Here is a 21,512-nt window from a genome sequence, read left to right as displayed (position 1 = left end):
TTTGAAGTTTATGAGGCTGATCAGTTAGTGAAAATTATACTGTAATGTACCACTATTTGTATTTATTTTTTGAATGTATACTAGTACATTGATATATTTTAAAATAATTCCCATCATAATTATTTTGACAAACCTTAATTCCAGCCTTCTTGCAAGCTTTCAGAGAACGAGGACTTGTTAGAACATATTGACAATTACTAGCTGCTGAAGATTCAAAATTTAGTAAATTCAACCGAAATGGTTTAATAATTGACATATCTTTCATTATAGTATAAGTAGATCGTATCTGAAATAAGAAAAATAGATTAAATGTACATGTGTTGCATATTTTTTGAGTAGTTGAACTAAAAGAAGAAAAAGAGGATTAAAAGAAGTAGAAAGATGTAACAAAACTATTTATGAAAGAGAAAGTTAAATTTTTTTAAATAATTAACCGACTTTTACTAAGTTTTAATCAGATGGTACTGGTTGTCTATAAAAACATTTGTATTGATTACCAGGGTAGACTTCCACAGAGTAATGGTAGCATCTTTGTCTTTTGTCTACATTTGAAAAGTTTGATTCAAATACAGATCAGGTTGGTCATTTTCATGTATTATAGAATCTCCCTATAACATTCTTAACATAAATGTTAAGCTTGAGCAGTATGGTAAACTGCAATAAGAAGTTTTAGTATTACTGGACCAAAATAGTGTTCTTCCTCTTGTATACCATCAAATGTTTTAGGAAAAGAATTCAGGAACTGAATTTAAAAGTTAAGTTAATGATATTCTTGAAATGATTACCAAGCATTGTTTTAAGCTAAATTTGATGCAAATAATTTTTTAAGCTTATTATTACTGTAATTTTTATAAATTATCATCAGTTATTAAAAGATGTTATACTTTTGTTTTAAAGTGGGAATTTAATTAGATTATATCAACCAAAATCTCTTTTATAGGTTGCATTTAAAACAATAAACTTAGCATTTTTAAAATGTTTACTTTTAATTCTATGTTCTGGTTTTTGAAATTAGATGTAAAATGTTAGGCAGAAGTTGTCAGAAGATTGTTGTGATATGCAAACAACTTCATGAATATTTCACAAACTTTATGCCATGGATTTATTCAACTAAATTAATTTTTACGACCCTCAAAGCTCTATTAAGTTAATGAATAAATAAATTATATTTTCTATAAGCTATTTTTGTATATTTTTAATTATTTTACTGAAATTTGATGTAAACTAGAAAAAAATAAGAATGTCGCTACACTATTGATTCTCAGTCTGTTTGTTCCACGACCCCTAAAAAGTAAAAAAAATTATATATAATGAATAGTTTGTGATTCCCAACCTCCAAACCAATGAAACCTTTCTTTCTTTTCCTCTTTAGCCTCCGGTAACTACCGTTTTTAGATAATTCTTCAGAGGATGATTGAGGATGATATATGTACGAGTGTAAATGAAGTGTAGTCTTGCACATTCTCAGTTCGACCATTCCTGAGATGTGTGGTTAATTGAAACCCAACCAACCAATGAAACCTAGTTAAAACTATCTAACTGGGTTGATAGTGACGGTTTATGAACATTCATGTATGAAGTGTACAAACATGAGCAATTTACAGGTTCCAACTTGATGTGTACATGCTCCTTGTAATTTGGTCTGCTTGCATAATATTCTCTGTGAGAGTGAATATAAAAAAATTCATTTGGTGGAATGAATCCTGGAAGATAAAAATGATTTCTTGAAGAGATGGGTACTGAATCCATTTAGTGAAAACATTGTTGCAGCTGCTAAGTTACCAGTTGAGATTCACTACCAGCTCTTCAGAATGTTTGCTGATAAAACATTACAACTACAATTCACATCTGAAGATTTAGATACGTTTTTGTTTGCTTGTCAAAGTGAATATGGAAATTTAGTCACAGAAGTATTAAAAATATTAATCCCTTTTGCCCTGTCTTACCCTTGTGAAAAGGGTTTATTGTCTATGGTTACACTAAAAACTAAGATAGGAATCGTCTTTTATCACTTGAAAAACCAATTTGGTTTTGTGTGTCTCTAACATAGGTACATGTATGGAGAAACTTTTAAATGAAAAACAAATACAACCATCTCATTAATTTATTTTTCTTACAAGAGTTCTTATAAATGTAAGTAAAATGTTTATAATAAATGATTTTTTTTCTCATAAAATGATTTCATCATTGTTGTAAAGATGTAGGCTAATTTCACGACTCCCCTTTTATATCACCGTGATCCCCAGGTTGAGAAACAGTGCCTTTAAGTATTATAGAGTATAGGCTACACTTTCTTGAATGATTTCTCTATCAGTAAGGAATAACAACATCTAGACCATGTATGTTAGAAAATGGTGTAAGTTTGATAGCGTGTTAGTATTTATTGTTGTAGTTGTGTTTGTATTTATAATTGTAGTTGTGTAACTTCATTACACAAAGTATAGTTAAAATTACTACCTGAAAAATGTAAAACCATATGTGACCTGTCTGTGGAGCAACCATTAGAAGATTGGGAGGAAATATGTTAATGGATTGAGTTACTTTTTGTTGTTATGCACAGCTAAAGAGAAAAAGCTAATCGTGTATGTTTGTTATTAATGCATTGTTTATATGAGTTTGGAAAAAAGATATACACTGGGTCTCCGAAAAATAACTGTGTTTTTAAATTAAATTTATTCTATATAGAATTATAAATGTATGTTTTATTTCAAGAAAGTATAAAATGTAGTTTTTTTACGTCTTAATGAAACTCAATATGAGCACCGTTTATAGTACTAGCCGTGTAGACTTAACCCAATAACCCATTTCATTCAACACTCTGGCAAGCATGTCTGCAGGCACTGCTTTCTGCTTTCACAGCTCTGTTTTTTAAGGAAAACCAATATTAAATGCTAAAATATTTACCTGCAGGGAACCTACTATATGTGGATGAAAACAATTTCAAATCACCTTGCCCCTTTTTTTTAGGAAGAACGAATTAAAGATATAATCTCATATCTGACCATTTCCTAGTTATTGTCTTCATCAACTACATTGAGAATAATTAAATCCTTCTCCTACTTTCCGTAGTAAACATTCAAAACAGGATTTATTTCGATTTTTGTCAACAAAAGAATGATTTGATATTTGTGATTAAAGTACAGAAGAGGTCTTGACAATGTACGAAAGGAAGATTATTTAGGAACGTGATTTGTCTATAACTCTACCAATAAACTTGAGAATAACTATCCTGAGAAAATATGACAAAGACGGAAATAGCCAAAATACTAAAAATATAAATAACACAAAGCCTTTTAATGACATTTGTAAACTTTTAAACGTATAAAATTTACATAATAAATATTGAGGAATATTTAGAACTCTAGTTTCCACACGATAAAAAGGTCTTCTACCGTTCTTTGTAGAAGCCCTTGAAAAATATGAATAATCCGGAACAGTCGATTAATCCTTTAAAAATTCCAAGAGGCTTAGCCAAAAATGTAAATGAAAAAGTAGTAGTTGTTAAATACTTTTTTGATACACTTATGTAGTTTCCATCTAATTGTACACTACGATACAACCGAAATCGATGAATACCTCGTCTTTATTTCAAACATTTTCTCAAATTAAAATGTTTAAGTTATCGGAAATTAAAAACATCATTAAATATTAGAATGATCTGAATCAAAGATATTATCATAGGAAAAAGTAATAATGAAACTTTCAAATAAAGCTTAGCGATTGTATACCATTATTTATAACGCTGTCATTAAATTTATCAGTTGTACACCGAAACAGTTAATTAAAATACGTGTCTAACTTCTATGAGAAAAATGAAAAATGCTAAATTTTTATTATAATTCACAATGAAGAATAAATCATTTGTATTAGATTTAAACACCCTAAAAAGCTGCCTTATACGAATCAGAATTTACAACTCGATCACAATAATAATTTAAATGTCAAAACAGAAAATATACACCCTGTTGAATGAAATGATTTTGGAACTTATTACAGCCAACCCATGTCTTATTTAATGATTATATATAATTTTTTTTTTTTTTAAATATTAGTGATTTTAATCGCTAAAAAATTTACCTAGTACGTTAATGATTTATGACTCGATTAAAACTGCAATCACTCTATTTCACTATGACTATATCTATGTATAAAACTTAACATTATTTACATAATTACCCACTAAAAGAAATAATCAAATTAATTTAACACATTGTCAGTGTCTGACGCAACGTTCGTAGTTGCCCTTGGTGCACAGCATTGAGGAATCAATAATCACCGCACTACGTTACTGCTGCAGTTCGGCAGTTCTGACCGTAGTACCGGGGTTATAAAATCCCTGTGATGTCGAATTATTTCTGGTCCATTTTGTCACCCCATTAATTCATAATAATACTGATTTAGATAATGTGTAAATTTTTTAGTTAAGTAATTTAAGACAGGCCAAATTCTTTATAAATAAAATTAATATTTATTTATTTCTGTTCATTGAATTTCTAACCCCTCAGTTAAATTTTACGAATTGATAGAAGTTATTTTATTTTAGAGTAAGAAAGGATAATCATTTGCATTTACCGTTTTCACTTTTTTTCTTGTTTAAACCTCCGGGACCACCGTTGGTATTGCTTCAGAGGATGAGATGAACGATTTGTAGCGTATGTGAAAATGCCTGACTGACCGGGATTCGAACCCGGGACGTCCGGATGAAAGGTCGGGACGCTACCACTCGCGCCACGGAGGCAGGAAAAATTTATTTTATTTAAGCATGTAAATTATAAAAGAATCATACACAGGCAACCCTACCATTGATTAAATTATTGTTTAGGGTATTTTAAAAAATATTATAGCACTAAACGCTTAAAATCTATTGAATGGAAAAACTTACAACTGGGTGTTTAAGAAACCTATTGCAAAAATATTTTTAAGAAATATTTGTGTAGTTTTTTTACATTGTAAGTTATTTGTTCAAAAATAAATAAATAATAGCTCTAAAAATGATAAACTTTTTGTATGTTTTTTTACAAGGTATGAATATTTTTAATATTTTTATTTGGTGGTAAAAATAAACGAATTAAATCGTCGTAAGTTCGCCGGACGTCAGTTCCATGATCAGTGGACAAAGTAGTATTTCTGTGTCGCTGAAGACAATATGTCTGGAGAATCACTTTCACCGATAATTGCTGAGGTTTAGCATTGTTGTATTCAACCAGTGGCCAGCTTACATGAGTCAGAAACGCTGCTTTTTTGCATCAGAAATTATTTACGCAAAACAGTGAATCATGTCGAAAATTCGTTGACCCTGTAACGTTACGTGTGGGACTCGCACACAAGTGAATATCTGGTCGATAGCAAAACATTTTTCTATTTTTTTTTTTTTCAGAAAACACCATCCGACAGACAGTGAACAGCCCTACAACCTTTTTTCCAAGTTCATATGAAGGAAACTGCAATCATTACCAAATATCTCATTTGCGACCGTATAATAATACTGCGATTTTGGCCGCCTCAACGTTTGGAACAAAATATTGCCCTTCTTAATGTTTTTTTTGTAATTTTAATCTTTTTTATATTCTTTATTCCTTTCCAAAAGAATAATAAACAATAAAAAACAATATTAATGACAAAATAAAGGTACAATAATATTATAATATATGTTCATAAACTTTGTTACGTGTACTAATAATTTTATTTTCCCGTCTAGATAGCGCTACGATAGCAGAGCTGTAGCTGTAGAAGGAAAATTATTGTAAGCGGTCCAATTTAGGAATATGCAGTTTTCACCAGATCTTGACGTTTTGATACCTAAGGAACCCAAAAAACCAAAAAAACCGGATGGAAATTTTCCGGATGTTAACATTCATATGTACGTGTGTGTGTGTGTGTGTGTGTTCGGTTTTAGCCTCAAAATCACCTTATATTTACAAAATTACTGAACCGATTTTGGCCAAACTTGGTCAGATTACTTCTTTGTATGGGACATTGACGCCATTAAATTTTCAACTTAAAAGGTCAAAGGGGTGAGGCTGTAGAGCAAGGTCACCCTCTCGTATCTCGAGATTTCGGCTGATTAAGGTCATATTTTTCTTAGGCACATTTGTTAACAACTAAAAAATATTTGCAAAAAAAGTTTTTGTAAAATCACACCCCCATCCTAAAAAATGCTCTTAAGTAGTAGTTAAGCGGACATACTGCGTCAATAGTATCCTCTGTCACCACAAGGAGCGCTAGTGTCGCAGTCAGCCATCTTGGAATTTTCCTTTTTCTCAGTGGAAAATTCCCTTTCCCTTGTCCCGTTTGACCGGGGAATTTGAAATTCCACAGGGTTGCCAACCAACATATTTTTTATACTTTAAATATTAATTATTTATTTATTATATTTAGTTAATATTTCAAATGTTGGTAGCACTGACGTACAGCTGTTATGTTGGCTGATATGTTGTGACGTCACAGGTGAGCGGTAAAATTAAATAAATGAATAATATTGAAAGTGAAAAAAAGTAACTCGGTTTTGCTGGATCTCGAACTCAATCGACCAGTCGACTCGGTACCTGGTGCGTTAAGCCACGCGGCTACACCACTCTGCCAACCGTTCAAACAAAATTTATTCTTTGCAAGTTGTAAAATTACATTATTTTAGTTGTGCCGACCGTCGCCGCTAGTACTGCCACACCTGCGCGAATTAAATAATGTATGCGCACGCGCGTTAGTTAGAATTATTGAATTAAATAAACAAAAAATATTATATTAAAATAAAATGATAAATATTTTTAATTAAGTTAGTTGTGTGGGTAAAGCCGTGCATAAGAAACAACCGACAGTTGTAGGACTTCCCTGAAACACGGCTTTAACCACATGGTGATCTAGGTATGTAGATAACCTAGAAAACATGTTGATAACATAGATTTAGGTATATTAAGTAATCTTCAGAAGATTAATCTGTACAAGATTAGGTAATCTTGTATATGAAGAGTTTCAGACATGAAAGAACCCTCATGACAGCTAAATTTTTCCTGGGATATTGGAATTCATCTCAAAAAATTAACTGACAGACCTGTTGCTTATTTTAGCTAAAAAATAAGAGAGATAGAAGCAAATCTTTTGAATTTTTTTAATGAGAGGTCAATTTCGTACCACCCAGTATGGAGTTGTCTTTCTCAGCTCACTTTTGTTTTAGTATTAATGGTACTATTCATGCTAAATATCCACATCTGACCAAAAAGAAAGTGCTCTTTCACTACAATAATGGGCTTACATACAAGTCTCGAATTGATGCTGCAAAACTCCATGACCTACACTTCGAAGAGCTTCCACATGCACCATATTCATCTGATTTGGTTCCCATTGACTACTTCCTCTTCCCAAACCTGAAGAAATCGCTCGCTTGATGAAGATTCACTTCAAATGTTAATGATGAAGCTGAAGCAACCGCTTATTTTGCAGAGATGAACAATTTCATTATATTGAAGGTTTTAAAAAGTTGGAAAGTTGTTTTTCTAATTATATCAAGGTGCAAGCTGACTACATTGAATAAAGGATTTTTGAAAAATCTTATTTTTTCTTTATCTGGCCATGAACTTTCTAACAACCTTGGTAACCATGGGTTTATAAAAATTAACTTTTTTAAAAATATTATGCAACTTGTACTGGTAGAGATTTCTTATAATCACTATAAACGCTTATAAATGTCCATTTTATCAATGCTTACAATGTAATGACAACTCATCCATTAACTTTGGCCCTACAAAAGAGGGTTTAAATTCAAATAAATTTATTTTACCAACTTCCATGACCACACTTATTCTGTTTCTTTTTTCTCGAATATGATAATTTAATATTTTGTTAAATCTATCTACCTAAATATATTATTGTATTATAAATACATAACAAAGAAACTTAAGTAATTTTGGATCTTCCAATCATTACTAACCTTTCTTTCTTATTCCTGTCATGTAACTAAAACCTCTTTGTAAATGTTGCTTAAATAATGAAACCAAAAGAAATGTGGAGATACCAAATAAGAAATAATGGTATCAAAAAAATGCATGAGATTAGCAATCAGTGGCAACACTCTTCAGTTAATCACTACTAAGTCTGCTTATTAATGTTAAAGTAAATATGTTTGTATTTCAATAATTTCTTTTATAAATGTAGATATTCTAAGAGTATTATTGTCAATTGTTATACTTAAGAACTTTGATGATGATGACTATTTTATAGAAATATTATTTATCATAATGTCTCATAATTGTTTTAGTTATCATAATGTTTTTAGTTCTCTTTTTCAAGAGAACTACAGCTTTCTGATTACTTTCCTCATACATTTGTGGATGCTGTTGATTACATTATCTTCTTTTAGAGTTTATCTAAGTTTTCATAATATTGGAATTTCCCTCTAATTTTATAATATTATCATATTTGTTGGGATTCTGCCAATTCAATAAAATTATCTACAACTATTTGTTTCTTTCTTGGTAGTTATTTTTTGATTTGGTGTGGAAAATCTTAGGTACCTTTAGTAGAAGATTCTTCCCCTCATTAGAAACTTGTGTGTTCATTGAGTTAAGAGACACTTCTGTAATACTATTTTGTCATATTGATTACATTAATATCTTGTGACCTAAAATTCCATTGCCTAAGATGAGTAATGGTATATACAGTTTCACTATTTTAATTTGGGTCTACTGAATAACCTACTTTATAGATAGAGAAGTTACAGAACAGTGTCCAAATGAAACATTTTGATTGTTTTGCAGAAATAATTATTGAACAAGCCCTTAAATATGCATACCTCTGAGACTAGTTCTCTCTGATGCTGCAGGTTCCTAACATTATTTTCCTTTCTCTGGCACTAAATAGTTTTATTACACCATCTACAAGAATGAATAAAATGCTTTGCGAGAGAATATTAATCTGTCTCACTTCAGATCTTACTGGAAATTATTTAGACAACATCCTTTGGTCTGACTATTTCTACACAGTGTAAAAACATTTTATAGTTTTTATGATGTTGACATCCAGATTTCTTTCCTCTAGATCCTTCCACAATTCACTCATCAAATGTCTTAATTAGAATGATTAAACACAGGTAAACTTCCTTTCTATATTCAAATACCTTTCTCTAAGATTTGATGCAGGACAAAACTTTTATTCTGAGTGCCTCTTTATGGCCTGAAAGCATGCTCTTGACCTCTTCAAGCCTTTGCTCCACCTACTGCTGCACTTTTCTTAGAAGTTTTCTTCTCAAGTAGATCTTTCAGCCAGATGAAGGAGGGAAATTTCTCTGTCGTTTCCACATTCACTATTACTATGTCATCACCTTTCTTGAAAACAAGAATTAGTACTAGTATTTCCCAATATTTTGGCATCCTTTTAAGTTTGTAAGCAAATTTAAAAATACTAAGAAAAAAATTGGAAGGTGTTAATGCAAATTGCTTGAGAACCTATTATTTGTACGTATTAGATGAACATACAGAAAAGCCATCCTTTAAGTTATTTGTTTAACTAATCTAAAAATACATCAACAGAGTAATACTGATTCTGAAAAAAATCTTTTAATTGTATTTTAAACACAAAAATTTTAGCAAAATATGAGAAGATCTTTCAAATTCACTAGTAATTTATTAAAAAGTAATGGAGGAATAATAGGTACTTTTTCATATATCATATGATGCATAACAGGAAGAGTGTGAACAGACTAAGCATGAAGACTGGTGTAAGCTTTAATGGTATAACCACTATTAAAACTAAAAATTAAATTGTTCTTGTTGTTGTTACTGTTATTATTTATTTTATCTTCTATATTTTTATAGTAATAAATAATAAATTGTATATATAAAACATTTTCAGTTTGTTAGTTTCTCAATATCCTAGTCAAGCTGCGAACATGCGACAATACTTTAGCATTCACAACAGTCCAGAGTGAAGTATGTTTGAGATCAAGTGTGGTTTTTATTATAAAACCTTAAAGTATATGAAGCTGACTTTCTGGAATATATTTCTGTTTAGTGATAACAGATTATAATCATGTATTAAAAAAAATAATAAAATACGAGGGATGTAATAAGTCTGAGCAAAGTCAAGAAATGGTACTCCTAATACATTGATGAGATCATTCTTAGTTTCCAACAATTTTACTAGCAGCATATACCAAGATTCAGTCAGATAGATTATAATTCTATTGTTGACATTCATTTGGGTTGATCAAATACAGTGATTTATTAAAATTTAACTAAAAGAATTTTGCGTGATGATCAAACATTACTTTTGAAAGGCAAAGTCATACAGGAAACAAAAATCAAGAAGTTAAATATAATTCAGCACCATAGATTCGAACAGTTTAAAAATGGTTTGGTTTTTTTTTTGGAGTGGTCATATGACAACAAAGAATGCTGAAGGGTTCAGGATGACCTGCTGATGATACAACTGCAGAGAATATTGAAAAAATTCTTGATAGTAGAGGATAAAAGGTTGAAAAAGCATGGAATTTCTAAGACAATAGGCAACTTAAATGAAGGTGCATCATATTTTACACAAATATTTTTACAAGGAAAAACTATCCATAAAATGGGTGTCATGATTGTTCATAAATTATTAAAAGTGTGAATGAGTAAATGTTTTAGGTATGGTTTAGGGCTATTTCAATGTAATCCAATCATAGAATTTTCATGCCATTTGATAACAGTTAATTAAATTTGTCAGAAATTACAATCAAAGCAGTAAATTGCAGTTGGGGAACTTACTCCAAAGAAGGCAAAAACCATTCCATCAGCAGTAAAGTTGATGATGGCTCTTGTCTTTTGGGATGCTTAGAGCACAATCTTCATTGAATCTTTGTTGAAGGGTAAAACAATAACTGGGCAATGTTTTGTATCTTTGCTGGGTCATCTAAATGAGGAAATAAAGAAAGACTACTATATTTACATCCTTTATTTGCCAGGCTTAGCACCTACGGACCATATCTGTTTTTAAATATGAAGAAGTAAAAAAAAAAATGATTTATGTAAAATGAAACATGTGACTATTTTGAACATTTGGATAAATAATATTATAAGGAACCTAAAGCAGTTCAGCATTTTTGGACTTGGACTAAGTACGGATTTGAAAGGAGATTATATTGAGAAATAAAGATTTTTCCCAAAAAATTGTTTATTTTTTATTTCTGCATGGATTTATCAAACACCCCAGGTAGAGTTCGTTGCCTGTAACAAAAAATTTTGTACAAATAGTACTGAAAATGTTTATTTATTTAAATATTCACTGTGATACATTATTTTGCCAAGCACACTTTAGTGAGTGACATTTTGATAAATGATATTTATATGAATATGATACTATAACTACATTGGAAACATTCATTAATAAACATAAATATAAATAAACTGTAAATCAAACTATGTTAATTATTAAAGAAAACTATGGTATCAGCTAAAGTAATTGAACGTTAATTTTAATAAAGACTTAGATAAATAAATTAAAATGAATGGGTTCTTTAATTTTATTGTTATAAGCAGTGGCAAAAGTACAACTAATATCTTTGCAGTGAACTTGGTTCACCACACTGATACAATTTTTTTCTGTAATATTTTTCTTTATTAGTAGAAAATTTTGATATATAGTCATAAATAAATTTTTTAAAACAAAATCCAAACAAAAGTTATCTTTTGCCGGATAAAACCTTTAAAATCCTTTTTTCGGGATTTTTAAATGTTAAAGTTATTTGTCAAGTTTTGTAAAAAGGTTCGAAAAATACACAAAACTTATCAGGAACACCAACATTTGATTTAAACAAACTCGTAACCTGACTAGACAATTTTCTTTTCGGGAACTGGTTTAATCAAATAGAACCAACATAGTATTAAAAATAACATAATTAAAAAAAAAAATCATTTGCTTAATGAGTTTAAATGAAAAACACAGAATTCGACTCGACTATTCCGAGCAAAATAATTTACAGCTGGTAGTATAAAAATAAAAATGCGTTGTTTATTTGAATCTTTTTATTTGAATGAATAATGTCACAGCTAATACACTGAAGAAATAAATGCTTAATATAACCGATAGAAGTTCAACGTTTTTATATAAGTAAACTTAGTTTTAAATAGTTGAAATTCAGTTTAATTATGTATAATATTATTAAATTGACAGAAAAAAAAATAGTTAATGATGAGTTCGTTTGCTGATTTTGATAAGGCTGTGTTTACATAAAATTAACAAATTAATTTACGGATCGTAATTTTCTTTACTGCTGTTTAGCAGAATATCAAAACAGCAGTGATGAAGGTTAGAGGAAGAGTCTTATGACATGTCTATGAAAATGTAATGTTTTGAAATTTTTTCTGTTTATATTGTATATGTACATAGTTTCCTATTTTCTTACGTTACTTGTAATTTGTTTAATATCTAGAAGTTTTGTTCAACGCAAGTAATTATCTTTTTTAACGTAATCAGACTGTCAACACCCATGTTTCATGGCCGTAATTTGATCCAGTTAATAGATTTATTTTAATTTTTATTGCATTTTAGGAAGAAAAGTGAATTTTAACAGTGTTATTTTGTGTTTCGTTATTAACTACTCGTATTTCTTACTATAAATAAAATAGTATGTGATGCTGTTTGTCAAAATTGGTAAACATAACCTAAGGTAAAGTGAATTTTGTTTACACACCCATCTTTTTGTAGGGTTAAGTGCTTATCTCTTCGGATAAAGGTTAAAAGTAAGAAATTTGTAATCTTTTCTTATTGTTATTTATTACCTGATATTGAAATATGATTGTTTATAATATTTGCATTGTTTTTTTGGAATGCTAAAATTATATTTTTAATTACCGAGTTTCAAAAATATAATCGTATTATTGGCACAAAAAATTAAATGTAGATTTTATAATTGTAAAGTTAATATAGAAATCAAGAATATCATATTAATGTATAATATGTAATCATTTTTATAGAATTGTTAACTTCTCTATGAATAACCATATTTTTAAATTTGTGTTCTTGCAATCACAAATTTCTTTGGTTTAAGGTTAATATCTTGAATTGGTTAACTGATGAGTGCAGTCACTGATTCATAATCACATATTTTTGGCATTATTTTAGCAAAATTTCCACAGCAAAGTTGAGTTGCTAATAAATTTGTATTTTGAACAGTAATATTTAAAGAAAAACGTAAAAGAAAAGAAACAATAAATGGTTTATATTTAAGCAACATATAGAAAGAATTTTTATTTTCAGGCCTTTGAAAAAAAGGATAGATGTAGGAATAAAAAAATGGAAACACTGTTGACAGAGTTTGAAGAACTGTAATTATTGACTCTTCTTTCATTGTGTATTTATAAACAGTAATTAATTGTAAATAGGCATATTTTTAAAAAGTGAACAGAAGAAATGGGTTTATGGAAGTTGATGAGGAACATTGTTTGAATGCAAACCAAGGTATGAAGGCCCAAAGTTGATGATGAGTTAGTTACCTTGTGATATTGTAACTTTAAAAAAAATAAATAATCATTTTCCAGAAATGGGTAAAAGTTATTTTTAATTCAAAATCTTTTTCTCCAAAGTAGAATTACATTTACCAGAATTTTTTCCCATCTCCAGTAGTATATTACTTAGGTTTAGGATATTTCTTCCTATACCCAGTCACCAGGGAATGAAAAAAAATGTAATTGAATATATAAATATACATTCATTTATTACTTATAATATATTGTTTCTTTGAGGACCACTATTACATTATGGTATTGGTACATCTCAAGTAAGTTAATTCATTGTTAGTAGAGGATTGGTTAACCCACTGGGTTGGTCTAGTGGTTAAACTTGTCATCACAAATCAGCTGATTTTGAAGTCGAGTACTAAGGTTCAAATCCTAGTAAAGGCAGTTAGTTACTTTTATACAGATTTGAATACTAGATTGTGGATACTGGTGCTCTTTGGTGGTTGGTTTTCAATTAACCACACATCTAAGGAATGGTTGACCCAAGACTGTACAAGACTATTCACTTCATTTACATTTATACATATCATCCTCATTCATCCTCTGTAGTAATACCTTAAGGTGGTGGTTCTGGAGGCTAAACAGAAAAAGAGAGTATATAGGCTTGGTTAACAGATTTTGTAAGTATAACAAAAACAGTACCCTATATAAATTTTCTCAGATTATTTATTTAAGTTGATGTTATAATGTAAGTTTTTATGAGTGACCTTGTTTGAAAAGTTGATTTTTTTAATTGTTTTAAAAAAAACCTGAAAATTTTTTTAAGTTCCTTAAAATACTCTAAGTATTCTTAAGTAATTTCTTCCACATACTTCTCAGATTGGTTGTCTTATTTTAGTACCAATGTGTACATAAATTTTTGTTTGTATGATGTTAAAATTTCACAAATCTCCTTTGTGATCTGTGAAGATGCTTAAATCAGTTCTATTATTTGGCCTAATTAGTTATAAGTTTTTTCCAGCCAGTTCATTTCTCTAAACTTCCTATTCTTGTTTTTAGTTTTATTCATGCATGAAAAAATTTAATCAAGGAATTTTACTTCCAGAGTTGCTGCATGTATCATTAGTATTATTCAGTAACATTTAGAGTTTCATATTTTTTTGTTTATTTTTTCATATCATATTGTGTATTTTCAAAATTTTTTGATAAAACATTTTTGAATGAAATGAAAACTATTCGTTTGCACAATTTTTTAATAGACTGAAAATTGTAAAATTTTAAGGGTATTGCTATTTTTTAAAAAGGTTATCACCTGTTTGTTTAATACACTCTTATTCATTTTTACCCTTAGAATATATAATATAATAAGATAGATATTTTAAAATTATTTTCAAGTTTTAAAAATTAAATAAAACACCTCATTTTAATTTTATTGCTCTCTTTATTATGTAAGTACTTAATATTCTTTTTAAATAATATAAACAAGTTTGTTGCAATTCTCAGATAAAAAAACCATTTCATACAGCTCATTTTGCATTCAGTGTTTGACAGTTAATATTAAATTATGACAATTTATATGGGAGAAGAAGTTGTGACTTGTTTTGGGTTAACATTAGAGGATAATTTAAGAGGAAGAAAGGAATAAGAATAATAGAGCATAAGGATTGACATAGATGTAATACTACCTCTACCACTGCTGCTGATTGAGGATTGATCAGAAAATGTATTTGCTATAAAAGAAAAGTGCCTTCCTCTATTTGTATTCCTCTATTGTATCTACCAGCAGGGTTCAAACTGAATGAGGTGTAGATTGGTTGGAAATATAGCAGTTAAAATGAACTAGTGATGATTATACCAGAATAAGTGAGGCTCTAGACTTCGAATGTTACCAGATTTTGCAGTACTCTTCTATTGGAGTGTTGTTCTGTTTGAGGCTTTTGGTGCTTATTAGAGCTGCTCCAAAAACGGGGCAAGTTTAAATTTTTTTTGGCAGTCTATCACAAGTTTTTGGAGATTGTTCCCTCCCTTTCAATTAATAACAGCTGTTATTAAATAGATTTAGGAAGTAAACTAGAGAAGGTAGTCAATGGCATTAGGATGGAGAAGTCCAAGGAAAATCACTGCATTAAAGAATATGTCAGATATTCCCAGACAAACATGGTAGTGATGTTCAATAGGATCACCAACATTCACCAGGCAGATAAAGCACATGAAGAAGAAGAAGAAGAGACTTAAGGAAAAAAAATAGTAAAAAATAAAATTTGTATATACACTTCAGCTTAAATGTTTTTTATTGGATCATATTGCTTGATTATACAGAGACTTTTGTTTAAATAGGTACGTGTGAATTTAATTTTACAACCATTTATTTTTTTATTTTTGATTGTATGAGTGCCATACAGAGTCAGTCAAAAGTATGGAAACCTCTCGACAACTTTAAAGCCATTCCAAATAGAATACTGTAACTTTCAGAATAAGGTATCGGTCAACTACTTTACCTTTTGATGAGAAATAGAATTTCAAATCCCTCTTGAAGGTGGCCTAGGTGATTTAACTCAAATATTTTAAATGGTAACACCCTTTGTGTGATAACATCATTTTTAAGAAGAAAAAATGGTATAAATAAAAAGTTGGAGCAATGTCTATACCTAAAATGGCAGCGGGATAAAGTTTTGATTTTGAAAGTTACTAAAGTTAGTAAGTTCTAATAATAAAATTAATAGTGCAATAGAGTTTAGCAGTTTTTTATGATTGTATATGTGTTTATGATTCTTAGTTTGGTTTCATTTAATGAACTAAATTAATTGGACAAATTATATTGTTACGAAAAACAAAATTTCTTATCAAACTTGCTGTTACTAGATGTGTAAAACACATTTTGTTTAGGCTTACAAAAAAAACTACTTTTCTCATCTGGTGGATTGAATTGAATTTATCTGAATAAAACATGTTATAGTAATTTACTAAGACTATTCATGGATTTCTGATTAACAGATTAGTTGGATAAAACTGCATGTCCCACAATTTTTGGGATGAATAAAGGTTTGATGTTGGGAAGGAAGGAAGTCGAGCCATCTATTTTAAGGTGACTCTTTTGTAACTGGGGAAAAAGCAGCTTGTATTCATTCTTTAGTTGTCACTACATGTATTTCATCTGGTCACTACTAAAATTACTAATCAGATATACTCTGCTTCCGTTTTATGTAAAAATAAATGATCTACTCAGGAATTGTAGGTAGGATGGACACCCAGTGCCTACAGCAGTCCAGTATTCTTTTAGGCGAGTTTGATTGTCTTCATACTATTTCTTTCATATTAAATCACATTTTTCTCTTGATTCATTCTTTCTGTAAATTTAAGCAGAATTCCCAGTTAATTTGTGTTAAGAATGTGGAATCTGTCTGAGTTATTGTATTCTTTGCATTTGTGTAGTTTTGTTGGCCCATTACTTAAATGATTCAAATTCCTCTTACATTCTGAGTTATCATTAATTCAAATTACATGGTGTTATTTGTGAATTTTTTATGGATCCCCGTTTTATCCATGTCAAAGATGTGGAGATCAGTAGATCTTTTGAGTTGCTTTATACATAATAAAAATATGATTGGTTGATGCAGCTATGCCTGTGATTGTTTTTTCCCTTCTCCGTTCTGAAACCGCTCTTGGAGCTTTGCCTTTGATAGGGAAAGTATATATTCCAACCCCTTAGGGGAAGACACCCGCCAAGTGACGTTCCGGTCGCCACCCCCCGTTCCTAGCCCTGTTGGGATTTAACGGGAGTCGTCTATCGCCCTCTGACTTTTTACATCTCATAGTAATAAGCCTGGCCTCGTTGGGATGCCACGAATGTAAATGCCTGGGTAGACATTTGCATTAGTGATTTATTAATTCATCTTTTGCCTTCGCTGTAGGCCTCGTCCAGACATCATGAATGCCCTACATCGTATCTTTCTGAACTAGCTAACTGAGCACGCGGAGGCGCGAACCCCGTGCCTAGTTCTACTTATTATGAGCCAATTTCGTGAATGTCTTGTAATTCGAGACAAAATAAACACAACATACCACAAAACTTGTTGATCACAACAACGAAATTGGGTCCTAGTTTCCTTAGTGAACTCAACATAAGTTCAAACCCCAGACTTAAGGTTAAATTTATGTTAAATTTAAGGACTCCGGTCTGGTCCACAAGGGAGAGGCGGACAAACCTCCAACTCCCACTCGGCTCCATCGCAGAGTCCCGCGTGACATTCACCTCATAAACCATCGTCGAAATGTCGCTACACCTCACGGCTGCATGGTATCCAATGCCCTCGGCAGTGCAGTCGCCATCACGCCGACACTGTCGCTTGCTCATTCTAGTCTGTATTCGTAAAAACGCCGCTACACCTCATGGTTGCATGGTATCCCATGCCCATCGGCAGTGCAGTCGCCGTTCCGCCGATAGCTTTTACAATCATAATCACCTCTCTCGATACTAACTGTGGCTCGCTGCCAAAGCGCTTACCTTCGGTCAATCAAACTGTCCAGGCGGACCCTAGCCGCCCAGGTTCGTACTCTACTAAATCCCTTTGGTTGCTCTTCGTTGGGCGAGGAATCGAAGGAAGCCAGCCACAATTGTCCAGTCTCTACGAGTCCTCCAGTTGACTCGCAGATCAAAGAAGGAGTTACTCTCTTAAGTTCCCTAACAACTCTGGTACGCTCAGCTTCGTACCGGGGACAGACATATGAACATGTTCCATTGTGTCATCGACCCTGCAGTCCGGACACAAGCCGGAGTCAACCAACCTAAACCTAGCCCAACTATACCTAAAAGCACCATATCCCGAAAAAATTGATAATATGCAGATTGGGGGAAACCCAGCTAATCTCTCGCAACTCTCTAACATTTGGAAAAATACCATGCGTGTAATCGACCAGTAGAAGAATCGTTGCACCTAGCTTGCCAAGAGTCGGAACCTTGGTCTTCAATTTCTCGCATACGCTTTGAGGTTAGAAGGCCACCTTTCTTGGAAATATACTGCTGGCTACGCTCGTAGCCGAAATATCTAAGAGTTTTATGCCGGCAATCACAGTGACTGCTTCTCGCGAGACAGTTCTCCGCCACCGACAACAGCTAGCAACCGACAACACTAGCAATAGACGGCGCTGGGCTCGCAAAAGAATGTCCCTATAGCATTGGAATTGTAAACGATGAGCCCAGACGGGCGCAGCGTACAACATTTGGCCTCACAGACACCTCTGTAAAAAATACGCATGGTACGGTAATTCAACCCTCAATCAGGATGGATGACTCTACGGACACCGAAGAAAGCATCGATTGCCTTCTTCGCTACAAACTGGAGGTGCTCCTTGAAGAGAAGCCTCATCAAGGATAATAACACCCAGCTACTTCTGAACGGTAACATACCTAATTGGAAGGCCGTCCATCACAACCCACGGGTAACGGGTTGCAGCTAGGCGTCCCTTCAAGAACATCATAGTGGTTTTCTCCGCACTGAAAACCATCTTATACTGAAGACTCCACAACCATAATACCTTTTATGCCTTTGTCGCTCTGAGCTCTATCTCGGCACGCGAGTTGCCCTCGACCAGCAGCAGCCCATCGTTGGCATAAGCCACGATGCGACAGCCACTGGGCATCCGCAGTCGCATGAGAGAGTCGAATTCAACTACCCAGACGAGTGGACCTAGAATACTGCCCTGTGGACAACCTTTAGACAGGGTTTTTCCTAACTCCGAACTGCCGTCACGAAGGATAACAATTCTGTTGCTGAAGTAACTCGGGAGATTTCTGATCTCATTTAGCGTGCAACCACGCTGGTTTATTTGAAACAGGGCAGAGGGCCACCACAAGTTGTTGAACGCCCCGGATATGTCCAAAAAGACACCGAGTACATACTTACACTAGCTGGCCGAAGCCAAATCCATGACCCTAAGAAGCGCGTCCTCTGTGCCCTTACCGGGGCGGAAACTATACTGGTCGTCCATCAGCATATGGTTAGAAGTTAACCTCCTGTTAATGCGGAGGAACAAGACCTTCTCGAAAACCTTACCTACTACAGGCAAGAGCGTCAGAGGACGGTAAGAGAAACTTACAGTGGGATCCTTGTCGCCTCCTTTGAAGAGCAATTTCAACACACCACGTTTCTAGCACGCTGGAAAGTGCCTAGCAAAAGCAACCTATTGAAAATCCTAGTCAGAGAACTAACAATCAATGTGCGAACAAGGAGCTCCACCGTGATATCATCATATGAGCTGTGCGGCCCTCCTGAGCCGGCCCACAGTCTGCTTCATCGCAGTCAATTCCCGAGTCCACCATCCAGCTACTTTCTGTCCAATGGACCCGTACTTCTGGGAATGGAGTGTTCAGCGGCTTCAACTGCCGCAGAAGATAAATTCTCTGTCAGGTTGTCTAATGGGACCTCGTCCAGACTTTGAGTAAAAACTCGCAGCCTGGCCGCAAGAATGTTAGAAAACTTGGGCCAATCCGCCCGCCTGTGCAGGAAGCGCCCCTGGTGAACACGAACGTCAGCCCTAAAGACATCGCGCAGCCCACCTACCCAGTCAAAAACTATTAGCCGGTGATCGCTTTCGCAATCATCGACCACCGACCAATTCAGAATCCTACCGGGAATATCCTTACCAATTGTAACATCGATGTTAATACCACGGAAGGCCCTCCGCAAACCAACTGCACCGGCGAAGGTAGTCAACTCTCCGGCTACAATGAAAACATCAAACTGATGCTACGCGATGAAGTCTTCAGTTAACTTGCCGCTATCATCCGTGATCCCACTGTGCCAAAGAAGCGATTTGGCGTTTGCATCAACTACTATAAGAATAGGACGACCCGCTACCAGCCTAACAGTTCTATCCCATCTTTCCATATGTTGTTCAGTGGGAGATCCCTTTACTGAAAGTACGAACTAACTTCGGCCAGGTCCAAACAATTCATGGCAAGCTTAACAACGACGTGATGCGTGTCAGTGGCCTGCCGTATGAAGACACTATCTATCGACTTCCTGCACAGCACGGCGGATTTACTATTACAAGGGTAAAACTTATTCCAGCCTTAAAAACCTGGCAGTTCACCCTTGACCACATACGGTTGCTATAGAAGAACATAGAGGTTCCGTTCCTCAACAACCTCACCTAACTCAACTTGGACTGCATAGGCTCCCTGGGCATTAAGTTGACCGAACCTAACCATCAAGAGTTGAAATACATCTCAACAGCTCTCAAGTAGCACCCGCACTCCTTACTATTAACCGGGTGCCTATGAATTTTGCGAAACCTTTTACAGTTGACGCAAGTCGGAGCCTCCTTCTGTGTACAGTCATCACGCTTGTGACCCCTCTCTCCGCAATGCGCGCAGACCGACGTATATTTACAGAACTTGGCCCTGTGGCCAAACCTACAACATTTAAAACACCGCTGTACGTCAAGGTACCCCTTGACGCGACAGGATGCTAAATTCAAGAAGATTCGTCGACACGAACTTCTGGTGGAGACCAGCCCCTGACTTGAAGACTCCAAATACCGTGGTGCGTCACGCTTGCCAGTTTTGAATACCAACCTACTCTGGTCTCTGAACGAAGCCTCGTCCAAATCGGTGTTTTGCTGTCGAATGAGCGACAAAACCTCCTCATCGGAGAGACTCAGCTCGATGTCATATATTATGACCCGGGGCCTTCTCAACCGCTTGGGATCAAGCTTTTTCACAGCCGGAGACTCCGTGATGACTCGGACAGTTTCCTTATTGTAAGCAACCAATACCAGTCCTTTGCGGGTCTCCTTAATGTCCCTGATGCGAAGCTCCTTTCGGTAACTGCGAAGGGCAACCTAAAAGTCCCGTTTAAGCTCTTGGCTCGTGGTCTTCGAGCCCTCTGCCTTATTCACGAACAAAACCTCTTGCCACCTTACTGGCTTCCCGCTTCGACTTCAGGACATCAGCGTAGCGCCGGGGCTGCGCTGGGGCAACTTTTGGAGCCAGTTTGACTTCCTTGGGCTTGGAAGCCAAAGTCTCGAATCTATCTACCAACGCTGACACAGCCTCTTTGATTTTCATCAAATTCTGCAATATTG

At 33.7% G+C, this 21,512-nt stretch overlaps 2 protein-coding genes across 4 annotated transcripts in view; one reads left to right on the top strand and one right to left on the bottom strand.

Moving 5' to 3' along the window:
• The window catches only part of LOC142332839 (uncharacterized), a 50,503-nt gene extending 46,290 nt beyond the window's left edge, over positions 1 to 4,213 (bottom strand). Inside the window, exons 1-2 of the mRNA XM_075379521.1 lie at positions 4,078 to 4,213; positions 134 to 286 (exon numbers count right to left, since the gene is read on the bottom strand). Of these exons, the coding sequence (XP_075235636.1) occupies positions 134 to 265 (132 nt within the window). The 5' untranslated portion in view covers positions 266 to 286; positions 4,078 to 4,213. The remainder of the gene's footprint in view (positions 1 to 133; positions 287 to 4,077) is intronic.
• Positions 4,214 to 12,271: 8,058 nt separating this feature from the next.
• The window catches only part of LOC142332635 (uncharacterized), a 166,949-nt gene continuing 157,708 nt past the window's right edge, over positions 12,272 to 21,512 (top strand). For 2 of the 3 annotated variants that reach the window (XM_075379401.1, XM_075379268.1), the window contains exon 1: positions 12,278 to 12,637. The gene's annotated coding sequence lies outside the window, so the exon portion shown is untranslated. Of the gene's footprint in view, positions 12,638 to 21,512 lie in introns of all 3 variants that reach the window. The other variant, XM_075379331.1, reaches the window with a different exon arrangement.

The sequence above is a fragment of the Lycorma delicatula genome, chromosome 1 (genome assembly GCF_047948215.1).
Source record: "Lycorma delicatula isolate Av1 chromosome 1, ASM4794821v1, whole genome shotgun sequence".
Lineage (NCBI taxonomy): Eukaryota > Metazoa > Arthropoda > Insecta > Hemiptera > Fulgoridae > Lycorma > Lycorma delicatula.
Note: the sequence above shows the minus strand (reverse complement) of the source record. Positions and strands in the feature narration are given on the sequence as shown.